Source organism: Dipodomys spectabilis, unplaced genomic scaffold (assembly GCF_019054845.1).
Source record: "Dipodomys spectabilis isolate Male_0828 unplaced genomic scaffold, ASM1905484v1 ptg000051l, whole genome shotgun sequence".
NCBI lineage: Eukaryota > Metazoa > Chordata > Mammalia > Rodentia > Heteromyidae > Dipodomys > Dipodomys spectabilis.
The window spans coordinates 8,371,023-8,387,668 of NW_024870728.1; the positions used below are offsets into that span (position 1 = coordinate 8,371,023).

The window sequence follows — 16,646 nt, forward strand, 5'->3', positions numbered from 1 at the left end:
ATGAACAGTTCCCCAAAGAGAAGGGCCAGTGTGTTGTCCTCAGGTTAAAAGAGAGAGGTGGGGAGGTTAGGCAGCTCCCCAACAGCCACCAAGCGCACAGTAGCCGTGAAGTCTAGAAAGCCAGACACAACAGGTCCGAGCATCTTCAGCCTCCCCTTACGCATGCCCTGCCCTCCCGCCGTGCAGCCCAGCCCGCACCTCCACCCCGTCTACTCCTGTCTCCCCCAGCCCTGAACTCTGCCTTCAGCCCCATCCTTGACTCCACCAAGGAGGATTTGAAGGAACGGGTATGGAACAAATGTGAGGTCTGGATCTGGAATTTAGATGACAGGGTTCTGCCCGTTCCACAATGTCTCGGGTAAGAACAGCACTTTTACAGGATGATGAATGACCTTTCTTCAGCTGAGCCCTGCAAGAACACATCTGATGACCACACACCCTCCAATCACAGCTCCCAGCGCACCATGGAGTGCACTTTCCACCAGGACCATGAGCCAAGAGCACTCATTCCTTGGCTCGATTTCAGTCCTTCCCTTCCCGGTAGTTTAGATCCCATGATTCTGTCCACGAAAGAAATCTTCTTCTCCGCAGCATCCCTGCCTGACTCTGACGTACAGAGGTGTAATTAGAGCAGTAAGGAGCCAGCAGGGCCTTCCATTTATCTCATTCCTTCACATTGAAGTGCTTCTAAATATGCTTCTAATATCCTAGGTGCACAGGCCAGAGTCCTTTCTTGCTTTTTCACATGCATGAGTAAATCCACACAGACTAAACCCCTGGGGCTTTAGGTTCTGCTTAGAAGTTCTTTTTTTTTTTTAAAGAAAACAAATATTCCATTAAAACGACATAGTGTACTCTGCATATTTTTAGGACAATTAGAGTTTAGAATTCCCTCTTCTTCCGCCCATGGTAAGAAAACTTTTTTGTCTTAACTATTTCCTGACCAAGAATGTCCCAAAGCTTGGATAAATTGAAAGAATCTCTTGTCTTTTGAGACAAGCTTCTCAACCAGGCACCAGCAGCCATTGCCAGTAACTCTAGCTACTGTGGAGGCAGAGATCTGAGGGTTGTGGTTCAAAGTCAGCCCAGGCAGGAAAGTTTTATCTCTAGTTAATCAGCTAAAAGCCAGAAGTGGATGTGTGGCTCAAGTGATAGAGTGCCAACCTTAAGCAAAAGAGCTCAGGGACAGTGCCCAGGCCAGAAGTTCAAGCCTCAGTACAAGCATAATATTATTAATATTACTATTAATAATAAATAAATCATCTGTTGTCAAATATCTACTGATGGACTGAGAACCCTTGACATTATTTGGAAAATACCTGGCTGTCTCATTTCAATACCAGGTAAATTTGTCAGGTAAATAATAACTATGTGTAAGCTTAAAGAAAATTGAGCTTGAAGTAGAAAAGCCAAACTCTTAGGAAACAGAGAACTATAAAAGTGAGGATACTTTATACCATCTGCTTGGTTTAAAAAATGGGTCACAGGTTTTGGTGATTTTTCTTTAGTATTTCTGACTGAGGTGGAGGAGGGATACTTTATTAAAAAAAAAGAGGCTGCACAGGCTAGCCATGTCTCAGCCCTGGGCAAAGAGATACAGAAAGACAAAAGAGAGGAACCTACAAATGAGACTTAATAGGGAGGAGACAGGGAAAGGAAGACATAACCCCAACTAATCATCTCTGTGCTTCGCCGTGCCCATACTGTTGTCCTGGTGTAGACCAGGCAACACCCTGCCCATGAGCCCGAGATGCTGGGCCACACATGTAGATCCCCGCTGCCAAGTCGGCATGCAAATCAAATGTTTGATTGCAACCAAATTTGGAACAACATCTTAACAGCACTTGCCAAGTCTCCACTCAGTCCAAAGACTGCAGAATTGATGCAAAACTATCCTCCTCGGCTTCTTTTCCATTCATTGCAAAGCCGAGAAAAGCCCATATCAGAAAGTGGGAGAGCCATGGTTCAGGAAGAAAAAAAATGTCTGACTTGGAAGATGAATCAAATCCAGGCATTACTTGAAGCATATGGCTGTGATGTTAAAAAATAAATAAATAAAAACAGCCACAACTAAGAATTAGGGAAAAATGGAAAAGAATGATGGACATGGCTGGTCAAGATGCATTGCCCTCACAAACTGACACGTTGAATGGAAACCCCTTTGCACTTAAAGGTAATGACCACTGTACTTGCAAACTGACATATTGAATGAAAACCCTTTTATAGTACTTAAAGATATTAAAAGGCAAGATTAAAGACAAACTTTAATCCAGATATCATACCAAAGTTTGAAAGAAAGCACTCAAGACTTCAAAGGGAAAACTGTGTTTATTTAAATTAAAAAATATTGTGAAAATTACAAACCATTAAATACAAAAGACAATTTTGTACAACTCAATAGAATAAGAAGGAATTATATACATCACTTGTTAATAGGCACAAAGATAGACTTGCACCGCACTTTGAGAATTAAGCAATGGAAAATGTGACTGCCACAGCACACATGCTTGTCGCAGTAAAATTTCAGAATTCAAGTGATTCCAGGCAAGAGGCCAAACTTAACTTGGCTTCTTTCAACTTAAATGGCCCTCTTTGGAGCAAATCCACACTCTGAATTTTAAAGTGAACAGAGGGCCCTCTTCCCTCCCCCACAAAGAAACATAAATTTCCTCTAGCCCTGTGTCAAAGCGACAGATAAACCTGCTTCTCCACTGTTAACCCTTCCCTGGAAACCATAGTGAACGGGATATCTTCAATCTAGGAAGAAAAACAATAGTTTGTTTGTGGGGGGTTTTGTTGTTGCTGTTTGCTTTGCTAGAATTAAACTTGACCTTTCGGTATGCTCTTCTTCTCCATCTTTCATGTCTTCACAGGCAGAAAGGGTCTGCTACAAAGCTATGGAGCACAAGAATGCATGTTGGCGTTGTCAAACACTCCTGAGCGTTTCCTGGATGACTCCTTGGCCCCTCAGCCATGAGTGTGAACATCGCATCAGTCCAAGGAGCAACGGTGTTGAGGAAAATGTGGTCACTGCCTCTTGAGTTCCAATCCTGGGAAAACTACAGCAGAGATGGTTGATGATTCTCTCCAAATTCCCCAGTTACATGTATTTAGAGTCTCCAACTGCTCCTTTAAATCAGCAGATCCTTTTCCAGACTTAACTGGCCAAAGGGGAAATGTTTGGTCCAAGCTTCCTCACACCAGGCTATAAAGGATTTGTCACAGAGTCCTAAATCTAAAGACATCTCCCAGCCCCCTGGGGCTGCACATCCGCGGGAGCCTCATGAAGGCAACGAGCCTCAGGATGGTATGCCCGAGACCACACAGCAAATGCACATCAGGGCATCTGCAAGCACAGAACTTGGACCCCAGCTCTAAGCTATTGCTGCCTGAGCATGCCCTCCCTGCTAGGCTTCAGCTACGTGACAAAATACCACGTTGTGAGGACCCACAGTGGGTCTTCCTTCAGTTCAGAGAAGCAGGCTGGGAAAATGAGAACAGGCGATGTGAATAGCTTCGTCTTACACAACCTTACCATTACCCCTTCTGGAAGGACCAGAAGGAGCCCCTTGCACACCAATTCAGAATATAGATTCCTTTCTAAGGAAGATCTCTAACCAAAAGAAAGTCATACCAGCATGAGAAGCTGGATGGTCACAAGTCAGAGAGTTCAAGCTCCTAGGGGAGGCAAAAGATCAAAATAGCAGATCATCTCTTATGACAGCCCCTCAACTAAGGTTAATAGGTTTAATAATGGCTTTCTTTCCTTCGAATATGCAAACAGGCTGGTTTCAAAAAATCCAGCTTTTACCTACCAAAAATCTTCCATCAAATGTCCATCTCTGAGCCAAAAGACCTCCAAAAAATTCTTGTAACACTCTGTGATCTAATGCCACAGGTACACAGTAGAGATACTTACAGCCAATCAGATCTAGAAGAACAAAGTTCCAGGCAGATTAGCAAAGCAGAACTAGTCCCTCTGCCTGCCTTAGGCATTTGACAGGTCTGGGAATTAGAAGATGCTGTAGAAGTTTCCAAAATCATCCAGTGAGAAAATGACAAGCCATCTTGCAGGCAAATTCTGAACAGGGTCCCCAACACCTAGACCCCAAAGGACATATACACCCTGCACATCTTTAGGGGTTTTTTTTCTTTTTTTTTTCAGTAGTGGGGCCAAACCCCTGGCACTTCCAGGACTCTGACTGAGCCTGGTTCACCGGGCCCCTCCTTTCATGTTGGAGATTTGCCAAGGGTCTTTCAAAGTGACCGCCGCACTGCCAGAGTGAGAGCAGACACTTGGAAAACGTCTTTCCTCTTTCTCAGGGTGACGGTGGCTTGGTGGGTCTACCTCTGGAGGCCGAGGGGGGTGCTAGGAATTCTGGTGAATGTTCTCCGAGGAGCCTTCGCTGCTTTCATTGAGAGGCGTCTCAGAAGTCTCCTCCAGCTCGTCGTCAGCGCCCTCCTCCTGGATGGTGAGGTGCACATCTGGAGAGGAGGACTCAGAGCTCACACTGTCCCCCTCCATGGAGCAGAGGGTGCAGGACAGGGCCGGCGCCACACTCTCCTGCAGCATGTTCAGCATCATGGGCACCGGCACTGACCTCAGGGGCAGGGGCTTCATGACCTCCCCCCACAGCCTCTCCTCATCTTTGTAAAGCAGCAGGAGGCTGGACTTCTTCTTCTCTCGCCTCTTGGATTTCATGTAGCCCAACATGATTCCGATTAAGAAAACGCCATAGAAGGACATGACCACGAGAATATAGAAGTACTCGTTACCATGGCTGCTGCTGACCGCATGAGACCCCATGGGGCTGCTGGAGGCCGCAGCGTTGGGGTGTGTGCTGTTCAGAGGCTCCATCCTCAGCATTGACGCAGCGCTCACACAGTGGTGATCTGGGGAGAAAGTTGCACCACGTTAGAGCTCTCCCCTAGACCACATGTTCAGACAGGAAGGTGAACACAGGGTTTGCAGACTGGAAATATCCTCTCCCACTCCCCCCCAAAAATAATTATAATTGCATAAAGGAAATAGCAGTCAAGAAGTCCCACCAAACAGTTAACAGCTAAGTTAGCTATGACAGCCAGGAGAGTGTGGGGGAGAATCCAAGGGGAGGGGAAAAAGAAGAACTTTCATTTTTAGTCGATTCACATCTACTGTATTGGATTTCATAAAGCGAGCATGTGTTCCTATATCCTTAAAATGTTAAGTGTTTAGACAGGAAGCACAGAGAAAAGAGTATCTTACACAATTGCAAGGCACCCTGGAAAGGACAGCACACTTCTTCCCTTTGCTTCTACAGCTTAAACTTTTTCATTCAAAGCAAAGTTCCCTGAACACGAATACCAAAAAAAAAAAAAGAAGCCAAAAGAAAAGAAAACTGCATCTACTCCTCGTTATCCATATTACTCTTGCAAAATGTTTCTGAAGCCAGTTTGCAATGCTGACTTACCACAGGCTGACAATTTGTCCCGAGTATTGAATTCCTAAATCAGCAAGTTCAAGAGTGATCGTCTTCTGGGTCCAGCTCTGCACGCACTCTGACAGCTCCGCTGCTCTGGTGGGGATATATAGTCAAGAAATGCATCGTCACGTGTTCTGGGAGGAAAATTTACAACAGAGGTTGACGGTGGCCGAGTGAGCAGTGAACTCTCCAAGCCTGCAGTTCAACTCACCAAAGTTTGCAGCTGTGTAAAGAAAAGGGCTGAGAATCAAGAACTGTCTCCTCCTGTCCCAGGGTGCAGCCAAAATGTTCAGGTGGCCATGAAAGCAAGTAGAAAGACAAGACAAGCAATGGCTACGGTCAAGTGTGAGCCTTAGTCCATCCTCATTGAAAATGCGCCGATGCTTGCATTTCTTTACAGGAACATAAACATTACATTACCTATAGTTTTACAGAGGCAATCACATCCCATAATCTGAATGATGATAGTTGGAAGCAAGTTTGAAAAGTACAGTCAAGAAAGAAGGGCTTAGCCAGGCACCAGTGGCTCATACCTGTAATCCTAGCTACTCGGAAGGCTGAGATCTGAGGATCGTGGTTCAAAGTCAGCCTGGGCAAGAAAGTCCACAAGACTCTTATCTCCAATTAAACACCAGAAAACCAGAAGTGGTGCTGTGGCTCAAGTGGTAGAGCACTAGCCTTAAGCTGAAGAGCTGAGGGACATCGCCCAGGCCCAGAGTTCAAGCCCCACAACTGATCAAAAAAAAAAAAGGGGGGGGAGGGGTTGAGCAAGGTGCCAGTGGCTCATGTCTGTAATCTTGGCTACTCAGGAGGCTAAGATCGGAGAATCGTTGTTCGAAGCCAGCCCAGACAGAAAAGTCCATGAGATTCTTTATCTCCAATAACTACTCAGAAAATCTGCAAGTGGGGGCTGGGAAGGTGGCTCAGTGGTAGAGCGCTTACCTTGCATGCATGAGGCCCTGGGTTCGATTCCTCAGCACCACATAAGCAAAAAGGAAAAAAGCCAGAAGTGGCGCTGTGGCTCAAGTGGTAGAGCGCTAGCCTTGAGCTGAGGAGCTGAGAGACAGCACCCAGGCCCAGAGTTCAGGCCCCGCGACCGGACCAAAAAAAAAAAAAAAGGAAAAAAAAGAAAATCTGCAAGTGGTACTGTGGCTCAAGTGGTAGAGCATTAGGAGCTCAGGGACAGAATCCAGGCCCTAAATTCAAATCTGAAGACCTACAAAAAAAGGGAGGCCTTAAATTTCAGTTCTTCTATTAACTATGCAAATCTTATAAATCCTTCCAGAAACTTCTCCCTCCTAAGAATCTGATCAAGTACAATTAGTGGGTACAGGGGTATAGAGGAGGGGAAACAGTTAATGCCTTCAGCAGATAGAATATGAACCATATGATTTTAAAACTCCTTTTAGCTTAACTGCTCTAAGACTGAAGACTGGCTGGTGTGGGTTAGACTTTTTTTTAAATCATAAAAAGATCCATTTGGGTTGTTTTATGAAGTTAGGGTCCAATATTTGTTTTAGGAGAGCTTTGAGCCCACTTCGGCCTCTAGTCAAGGGCAAGGGGTGAGCCAGAAGGGATCAAAGAGGAGTCTGGGACAGTGGTACCTCTTTTTCTACACAATCCTGTCCTTTCTTGCACTTTCCATGTACCCCTGCAACACTTAATACAGCTCTTGTCATCTCTGGGAGCTCCTTTTTCTTTCCTATTTTGCATGCTCTTCTTAAGAAACAGGATGGCCTGGGGACTGTTCCTTTTTCACTCGAGGCTTGGGGTCTCTGCCACCTCTGATGCCCACTGGGTTCTGCCCATATGGATGTTTCTACCAGAGATCAGTGAAGCAACGCAAGCAAAATGCTGAGTGACTCTGCCAGAAGAGCCAGAAGACCGTGCTCAGTTTATGATTTTTGTTTTCACGTTGACAGTACCCCATTGCTGCCAAGGGCTCCTCATCGCTTCTGATGACCACGTCTCTGTCTCCAGCTTTGCCATTGCTGCTCTTTCCCCTTCTGTTCTTCCATTACCCCAGGAATGAAATGTTTGCAAGCTCATAACAATTAGCTCAGCATTCTCTCCAGCTCTCTTTTAGTACAGTGTGAACAAAACAGTGCTGGCAAACAATGGCATAAACAAAAACCATCTAGAAAGTGCATTCTGCACTCAAATTAATAATTACATCCACTGTACATCATAGCTGCAGAAGACAACAATATTAAAGAAGTAAATCTACTGGTTGCTATGCAGGATTCTGAGATCTGTGGACTGAAGTATGAAGCCAAAAAAGGGTGGGAAGTAGAGCTGAGTAGAGCTGTGGCTCAAGCAGTTGAGCTCCAGTGAAAAAGCTCCCAGTGAAAATAGCACCCAGGCATGAGTTCAAGCCTCACTACTGGCGTACAAAGAAGGGAGGGAGGGAGAGAGACAGAGACAGACAGAGAGAGAGAAGGAGGGAGGGAGGAAGGGAGGGAGGGAGGGAGAGAGAGAGGGAAGGAGCGACAGAGAGGGAGGAGAGAAGGAGAGACTAAAAGAGAGAGGTAAGAAGAAAGGGAGGAAGGAATGAAGAAAGGAGAGGAGGGAAGGGAGATGGAGGAAAGGAGAGAGGGAAGAAGGCAGGGAAGGGAGAAAGGAAGGAAGGAAGGAAAGGAAGGAAGGAAAGAAGGAAGGAAGGAAGGAAGGAAGGAAGGAAGGAAGGAAGGAAGGAAGGAAGAAAAGAAAGAAAGAAAAAAGAAAGAAAGAAGAAAGAAAGAAATCATCTTATAAATACCTTTTTCTAATCTGTGACCTGTATTTCTATTTGCTTAGCATTCTTTTTTGGCAGTACTGCAGTTTTAACTCAGAGCCTTGAACTTGCTAGGTTGGCTTGACACTCTACCACTTGAGCCATGCTTCTACCCCTGCTTTTCATTGATTATTTTTGGTGATGGAATCTAGCAAACTTTTCTGTCTGCGCAGTATGATCCTCTGGCTGAGCTTCCTCACAAGCTATGATTACTGGCAGGAGCCACTAGTGCCTGGTTTCACAGTGCCTTTAAAAGAGCAAACGTGTCTTAATACTGATGAAGTCCAACTTATCAAAATTCCTTATGGTTGTGTATATGAGTCTTCTCAGAAATGTTTGCTTAACCCCAGATCATGAAGATTTTCTTTTACAAGGTTTATAGTTGCTTTATATACTTAGAATTATTAATCATTTCAAGTTAATTTTGTTGTATGATGCAAAGCATTGAGTAGAAAAACTTTTTATCTTATGGAAAGCCTGTTACTCCCACAACATTCATTGAAAAGGCCATCTTTTCCCTGTTGGATTATCTTGGAATTTTTGTCAAAAAAATTGTATATGTGCAGTTAACCATATATGTGCAGGTTTATTTCTGATCTCTATTCTGCTCATTTGATCTACCTTGGTGTCATTATGGCAGTACTCTAAAAAAAAAAAAAAAAAAAAACAACTATTTTCAACTAACAGCTTAAATAAGTCTGACTACACCATAATCAATATCTAGTTTAAGTGTCTATTGTGAGCCAGATTCACACCAATCCTGAGAGGTAAGTATGATCACAAGCCAAGAAAACCAAAGGACAAAAGGCCTAAGCAAACTATTCAAATCATGCCATTAGTGACAAAGTAGGAGTTGAACACAGACCTATGCAATTCTAAAACCCTCTTGTTTCCACACCTTTGTCTCATTGAATGGGACCCAAGAAAGAAAGAAAGAAGTAGAAAGAGGAGGGCTGATATCTTTATAAATCTTTCAGTTAAAACATAACTTAAATTCTACTGCGTGTATATCTGAATACAACATGTTTTCATTTTTAAAAATGTAAATTCATAGTTATTCAGATACTCAAACATAAATGTGGAATGTGCCATCCGAGTTACTTTTTCTGAATCCATGTGGTAGAGGCTGCAGGTCTCTTAGCATCTTCTAGAATCTTCCAGTGACACAGTGATACCAGGACCCTGTATTTATGCTTGTATACACAGCTCAGCTCTGTCTTCTTGTTTTGATGTTCTTTTCCTTCCTTTTTTTTTTCCTTTTGCTTGATCCTGACACACTTTCTCTAGAGCTTGGAGTACTTTCATTTCCTGGTAACGTCATTTTCACCAAATGACCCAGGAGTCCCTGGCCACACATCTCTGAAATTATGTTAACAGCTCCTCTGACTAAACAAAGTCCGGGCTGGGATAACAGCACAGCCACGAATCTCATCAGATTAAACACAAGTCTGGAGCCCGGAGATCTGACCCAGCGCAGACGCTCCCCGGCTACGTGACTGGCTCCGTTGCATAATTTCTCTGCGTTTCAGTTTAAGCCACCCGCAGGCATGTCAAAACTCCAATCAACAACTCTGCCAAGATCCTTAGAAATGTCCCATGATCCAACAGGCGACGCCCCTCCTTTCCAGCAGATGAGGCTGCAAGTGTGGCCAAGCCCTGCCAAATGCAATCGTCCGTGCCCACCCCTGGCCTGGCTCTTCCCAGAAACGCTTTCGGCAAAGTGTCTGGGAACGCTTGTGGTAGGTCTTCCCTCGGTCCCTGAGTCACCCTTCCTGGACACGTGCTTTCCAGCAGTCCTGACACTCGAAATAAGCGCTCTGTATCTGCTGGATACTTACAAGACCCCTAGACCCTCCCTCTAATGCGCACTGTCTCAGGAGGATATGGTTGTGACCGGGACCTGCTTGGACATTATCCAAAAAGGTCAAGAGAGAAAAGTCCAGAACTGCTGAAACTAAAGCAAAGGGATACCGTTAACTCACATCTACTGTGTATTATGCATTACTTAACAAATGCCCGCAAGAGTAAAGTGTCTCAGGAACTACTTTTACTCTTCATAAAATACCTGGGAGCTAGGCTCTGTTACCATCTGGATGCCAGAGGGCATCCAGAACCACACAGCTGGTGGGTGGCAAAGCTGGTACTAGAACACAGAGCTGAGGAACGAAAAGGACAATAGGATTGTCAGTATCTCTGTGGGCCTTTCAGATGCTGAGGGAGGCAGACAAGAATCCAAAATAAATGGGCTATCCATAAATTGTGTGAGAGTGATAGACAGTGAACAAGTGCAGCAGCCGTGGTACGCACTAGACACTGTTGAAAATGAACTATACCACTTGTGGGCAGGGATGGGTGGGAAAAACTGAGAGAGAGCAAGGGAAGGAGTGGCATTATCCAGGAAGAAATGTGCTAATTACCTGACTTATGAAACTGTAATCCCTCTGTACATCACCTTCATCATAACTGCTTAAAAAGAATGCATATATGTATGTGTGTGTGTGTGTGTGTGTGCATGTGTGTGTGTGTGTGTGTGTGTGTGGTGGTCATCATCATTGTTGTGGGACCTGAACTCTGGGCCTGGGCACCGTCCCTCAGCTCTTCAGCTCAAGGCTAGCGCTCTACCACTTGAGCCACAGCACCACTTCCAGCTTTTTCTGCTGATGTGGTGCTGAGGAATCAAACCCAGGGCTTCATGCATGCAAGCCAAGCACTCTACTACCGAGCCACCTTCCCAGACCCAAATGCATATATTTTTAAAGAATAATAGGTATTAAAGATGAAATAAATAATACTACAAAAAATCAATATTTGAGGAATTTGAACGCCTTAGAGCGACCAAGGAGGATGTCCTGGAGGACATGATTGTTGTCCTGGGGTCTGCAGACTGGCTGAGAAGGGAGCAGTGTTTGGTCCAGTGACAATCTGGGAAAAGATCCTTGAGGAAGAATATAGAGAGGGGAAAGGGAAGGCAAGAATTAGGAACTTTGGAAGTCCTGGGGAAGTCACCAAAGGAGCAAAGAGAGACAAGAAGACAGAGCTTGAGAGGTGAGCACAAGCCAGGTGTAAACCACCCAGGAGGCAGAGGATGGGAGGCTAAACGTGGCGGAGGGTAGGTTCCTGCCTTGAGACGATGCTTGGGTGTTGACTAGGGAGATGGTGCAAAGCCATGGCAGTTCTATGGATGACGGAAGGTGCAATCGCTTGGGAAATGAACAATATAAACTAAGAGCACAAAAACTCATATGTGCCATGAGGATGAGAGGAGCCAAGAGAACCACCGTGGACAAGTTGACTGACTTGGCCAGTATATTTGTAAAATAACCCCAGGACACGGACTTTTGCTTCAAAGATTCTTACCAAGATTTTCAAACCGTTTAAATGTTGCTCTGTCGCAGTTCTCAAGGACTGTCAATAATATGTGTGGAATGATTTCTGCTCAAAACTTGGAGGAGGTGACACAGAACTCCCAGAAACACTAAGGAAAGATAAACAAGTCCGCATATCTCACTTTAAAAGACAGATACTTCATGCAGGTAAAATGCCAGGATGGGGCAGGAGGTAATGGCCCTGCCCAGCAACCACTTCATCCACCCCAAAGCCAAGCAATGGAGGAGAAGGAATTTTAATGGACATAACCTTGAGTAACTATGACCTGTACCTGAGACTTACATAACCAAGACTATTCTAAAAGACCAGAGGACCCTAGGGACTCCTATTCCCTATGAGTGAGTACAAGCTGCATGCCTGTAATCCCAGCACTCAGGAAGCAGTGGCAGATGTGTCTAAAAAGAGAAGCCATGCTGAGCTCAGACTCGGTCTCGAAAAACAATAGGATCCTCCCTGGATTTCCATCACAGGCCAAGGAAATAAACTCATTCTCTCCTAGAGAAGGAGTCTGGAAAAGCGATGGGACTCCAAGACAAAGCTGTATTAAGATGATACTGGTGATCCCTGCTGGTGTGCCCTAACCATTAAGTATCTAAAAGTATCCTGCACATAACAAGTGACATCACAAATACACAATGTTAGGAAGATACAGAAAGATAAGATTTGGGAGCTCCATGCATCCTCTGTCTTAAATTTAAATTTAACAGCCATTGAGTGATTGTTGATTCTTTTTTTCAAAGCACCCTGGTACCAGCCCCACAGCAAACCTTCTAAAATTATTCATTGGTTGACTAACAAAAAAATGTGCCAAAAATTCTTCACTTTCTTATTTAATTGCACAAGACGCTGATGAGGGCAATTATGAGTAGAATTTTGTAAATGAGGACTATGAAGCCTAAAGAGAGAATCATTTATCCTGGTCCTCCAGTAAGAAACAGCAGAATTGGGATGAACCATCTTCTCTCTTTCCGAAGCCATTCGTGACACTCTATTTCTGGGATTCATAGTGCTCCATTGTTGGTGGTCACTTCCTCTGGGCCTCGATCATGAAGAGGTCAGGATAAAAAGAAGATGCTGATGAAGAGCTATGGTGAGTCTAGCCAAGGACAGAATGACATTTTTACTTTAAAAAAATGTTTTAAAGCCTTAAATGTTTTATTTGATGTTCTAAGTATCAGTTGATTACACAGGACACAATAAAAACTAATCTGTGTTTAGTGCAGACTTTTGCATGTACAAGAAGTGGCCGGTCCTTAGAAGCGACTCAGACTATAGATTCAAAGAACACTTCATAATTTGTGTTACCCTTCTGTAAAACAGACTAAACTACGGATGGCCGGAAATGGGGATCTCCTTTCCTCTGGGGATTGGCTTCCTGTTGCAAAAGTTTCCCATCACCTTCCTCCATTCATCTCTCTCAAGAGATAGAGCTGGGGGTTTAAAATGGAGCACAACCCAAGCAGGACATGAAGAAGCTCTCTCTCCACAGCTCTGGCTCTCAGAATCTACCCAGCGGGCATGAACCGTCCCTTATCATGAAGCTCAGTCCCACCACAGGCTGGCTCTGCTTCCCACTTCCCACTACAGCCTGCTAACATCAGAGCTGGCTCTTCAGACAAAGAGACAATTGTGCAAAGAAACATGTTACAAATGACCAAGGCCAAAAGAAGGCTTGGAAGCAATGCTGAGTAGAGAGCAGGAGGAGAAGCAAGAGTACTGTAGTTCTGATGAGATCCCCTATGCAATGAGTCCAACACACAGGGACCCACCACCGATCAGTAGTCAGGTCTGCTCAGAGCTAGGTGTCTCAGAATCATGCTTCCCAAATTACAGCCAAATCCAGCAAGCTCTCGGCCCCATGCTTCACTGTGCATGGTGACATATTTGAGCGTCTGTGTCTCTTCCCTCCTTCCTTCACTTATTCAAATATAAGCCCACCTGCCTAAAAATCTAAGCCAATAAATACCTTACAAAATTAAAATATCCAAACAACAACAACACAAAGATGGCAAGGAAAGTAAGTCAAATTCAAGTAAATAACAATGTGTCACACAACAGAGCTGGGTCCTGGGGGCTTTGGCTCATCCTAGTTTCACAGCTGAATAATGCTACTAACTCCTCTTTGAACAAGACCAAGTCCAGAATGAATCACAAACCATCCCTTGTACTTCAGACCCGGGGTTGCTTTCTTCTCTGAGTGCGCTACTCAGCCTGTATGACTAACAGCACAGCAAAGAGGAAGCCTGGGACCAAAGGCAGATTTCCTGGGAAAAGATTGTGTGTGTGTGTGTGTGTGTGTGTGTGTGTGTGTGTGTGTGTGTGTGTGTGTGTGTGTATGTGGAAAATTAACTCTGAGGCCTGTCCAAAACCACATATTCTGTGTCTTTGCTCTTACTTCTGACACAAAGAGGTCAGTCTTTTCTTAAAAGTAGGAATGCAAATGTTATCCCCTTTATCAATCTATGGAAAGATTGGCAAGATTATCTAAAGCACCTGGGTGTAAGAAGAAAACAATAGTCCCCAGAGCATAAGACATGCACAGAATTGTGGAGTAGTTAGAAGGAACCGATGCCTGAATCCAATAACTGTACTTTCCAGCTGTGGTATACTATGAAATTGATTTAATCCAGTCAGGTACCGGGGCTCATCTCCAGAGGCTGGGTTCTGGCGGATCACAATTCTAGGCTGGCACAGGATGGCATGTCAATGAGACTCCATTTCCAAAATAACCAGCAAAAAGCAAGGCTGGAAGTATGGCATAAGTGGTAGAACACCAATCTAGTAAAGGCAAGGCCCTGAGTTCAGATCTCAGTGTTGCAAAAGAAAGAAGGAATAAAGAAATAAAGGAGAAGGAAAGGGATGGAGGGAGGGAAGGAGGAAGGAAGGGAGGGAGGAAAGAAGATTAAGGGGATTAAATAAAATAACATTTAAACACTTTAAAGTACTGGTACCAATAAGCACACCTTACCTTAGCTATTGGTCTTTATCAGCAACTTTTGCATTGTAAGTTTCTCATTATCAGTGTGCAATTCAGTTTTTTGCTTTATTCAGAGTGTTGTAGAACCATCACTACTGTCTAGTATCCCAAAGAGCTAGCCACACCCACGAGCATTCCCTCCCTTCCCCATTCCCTGCAGCTCCAAATCCACAACTGCTTTCTGTCTCTATGAATAAGCCCATTCCAGATGCCTCCTACACTTGTAACTGATTTCTTCCACTTGCAAAGTCTCTGTAAGACTTAGCCATCCTGGGAATTCATCTAATCCTGGTGGCTGTGAGGTTGAATCTCACCTAGTCATATACACTGTATTAGTCTACCCTTGCTTCTGTAACCAAGTTCCATGGATATCATAATTTTACAGTTGCAGTATAATAATAGAAATCATTTCTCATACTTCTAGAAGCTGAAAGTCTGAAATCAAAGCAAGTTCAGAGTCTGCCGAGGCCCAGGCTCTCTTCCTCACCTGGCAGAAGGACAAAGGAAGCTAAGGCCTCACTAGCTCCTTCTAGCCCTTTCACAAGCCACTAATCCCATCTATGAGGGCTCCATTCTGGTGGCCAAATCACCTTCCAAAGGCCCCATCACTTAACAATGTTGCATTGGTCATTGTTTCAATTTGACTTCTGTGGGAAATGCATTCAACTGGGACCAGAGATGGTTAGAATCTTTTCCTGGGCTTATTGGTCATTTGTATATCTTTATTGAAACAATAATCAGTTCTACTACTTTGACCATTAATTGGATTTTTATGTGTTTTAAGAATTATATATATATACACATTACATCATTGTCAAATACATAAGTTTCAAGCTTTTTTATGTGAATTATAAATTGACTAAAGGATGGCATCCGTAGGGGAGGAGTCCCACACTCTAACTCACAAAGAACTAACCATTTCACATAATAAATACCGGGAAGTTGAAACATGTTCTGGGGGAGGGTGGATAGTGAGGGAGAGGAGGGTGAGCGAGCCCAGGCCTTATACTCAATGTACACTATGTAAAAATTGAACTATGGAACTCGACAATGGGGATGGGATGGGGGAGGAGAAGGATGGAAAGGGTGGCAATGACCGAGAGGCATCACACTTACAACCTGACTGGAACTGTAACCCCTCTGAACATCCGCCCAATCCAAATATAAATATAACCTGACTGGAACTGTAACCCCTCTGAACATCTGCCCAATCCAAATATAAATATAACATTTTAAACACTTTTAAAACATTCAGCCATTAAGAAAAGCAATATGAGTTGACTTTTCATGTTCTTGATCATGTTCTTTGATACAAAACACACACAACTTTTTTTTTTTTAACATTGCTAGGCCTAATAGTATATACCTGCAATTCCAGCCCTAGGGAAACTAAGGTAGAAGCATGGTAAATCTAAAGTTAGCCTGGGCTACATGGAGATTTGGGGGACATTTTGGATTCTATAGTGAAGCCCTGTCTCAATTTTTAAAAATCCAATTTATCTCTTACTCCTTTTGTTATCTATGTTTTGAGTGTCAAGTCTAAACATGATTGTCCAACTCATGGTCACAAATATTTAATACAATGTGTCCTTTAGTATAGTTTCAGCTGTTGCATGAAGTTCCTCATTCTATTTTGAGCTTCCACGTATACATGACATAAGATAGAGGCTCAAATTTACTTTTCTGCATATGGACATCCTTAGTTCCAATATCATTTGTGGAAAAGACTATTCGTGTTCACGTGGAATGGCCTTGGTCATGTTTTTTTTTTTTTTTGAAAATCAATTGACCATAGATATTTGTTTTGTTTTGTTTTTTTTCTGGGCTCTTGATTCTATTCAATTGGTCAATATCCAGCCTCATTCCAGTACCACCTTGTATCTTCGTGGTAAATTTTGAAATCAAGAAGTATGGGACACCCAATTCTGTTCCTCTTCTTCAAGATGGTTTTGCCTATTCTGTGTTTCTTGCAACTTCCTATGAGCTAAAGCACTAGTGTCTCTATTTTCTAGCAGGGGGCGGGGAGGGGTGGAGAAGGGAAGGGAGG

General features: G+C 43.8%; 1 protein-coding gene across 1 annotated transcript; it reads right to left on the minus strand.

Annotated features, from left to right (window-relative positions):
• Positions 1-2,309: 2,309 nt before the first annotated feature.
• On the minus strand, positions 2,310-5,530 carry Kcne4 (potassium voltage-gated channel subfamily E regulatory subunit 4). Its single transcript, XM_042679081.1, has 2 exons — positions 5,451-5,530; positions 2,310-4,893 (listed from the first exon to the last, which is right to left on the minus strand). The coding sequence occupies exon 2, from the start codon at positions 4,865-4,867 to the stop codon at positions 4,370-4,372; it is 498 nt and encodes a 165-aa protein (XP_042535015.1). The 5' UTR covers positions 4,868-4,893; positions 5,451-5,530; the 3' UTR covers positions 2,310-4,369.
• Positions 5,531-16,646: the final 11,116 nt, after the last annotated feature.

Coding starts and splice junctions, on each gene's coding strand:
- Kcne4 (XM_042679081.1), bottom strand. CDS start 4,867: ATGCTGAGGATGGAGCCTCTGAACAGCACACACCCCAACGCTGCGGCC.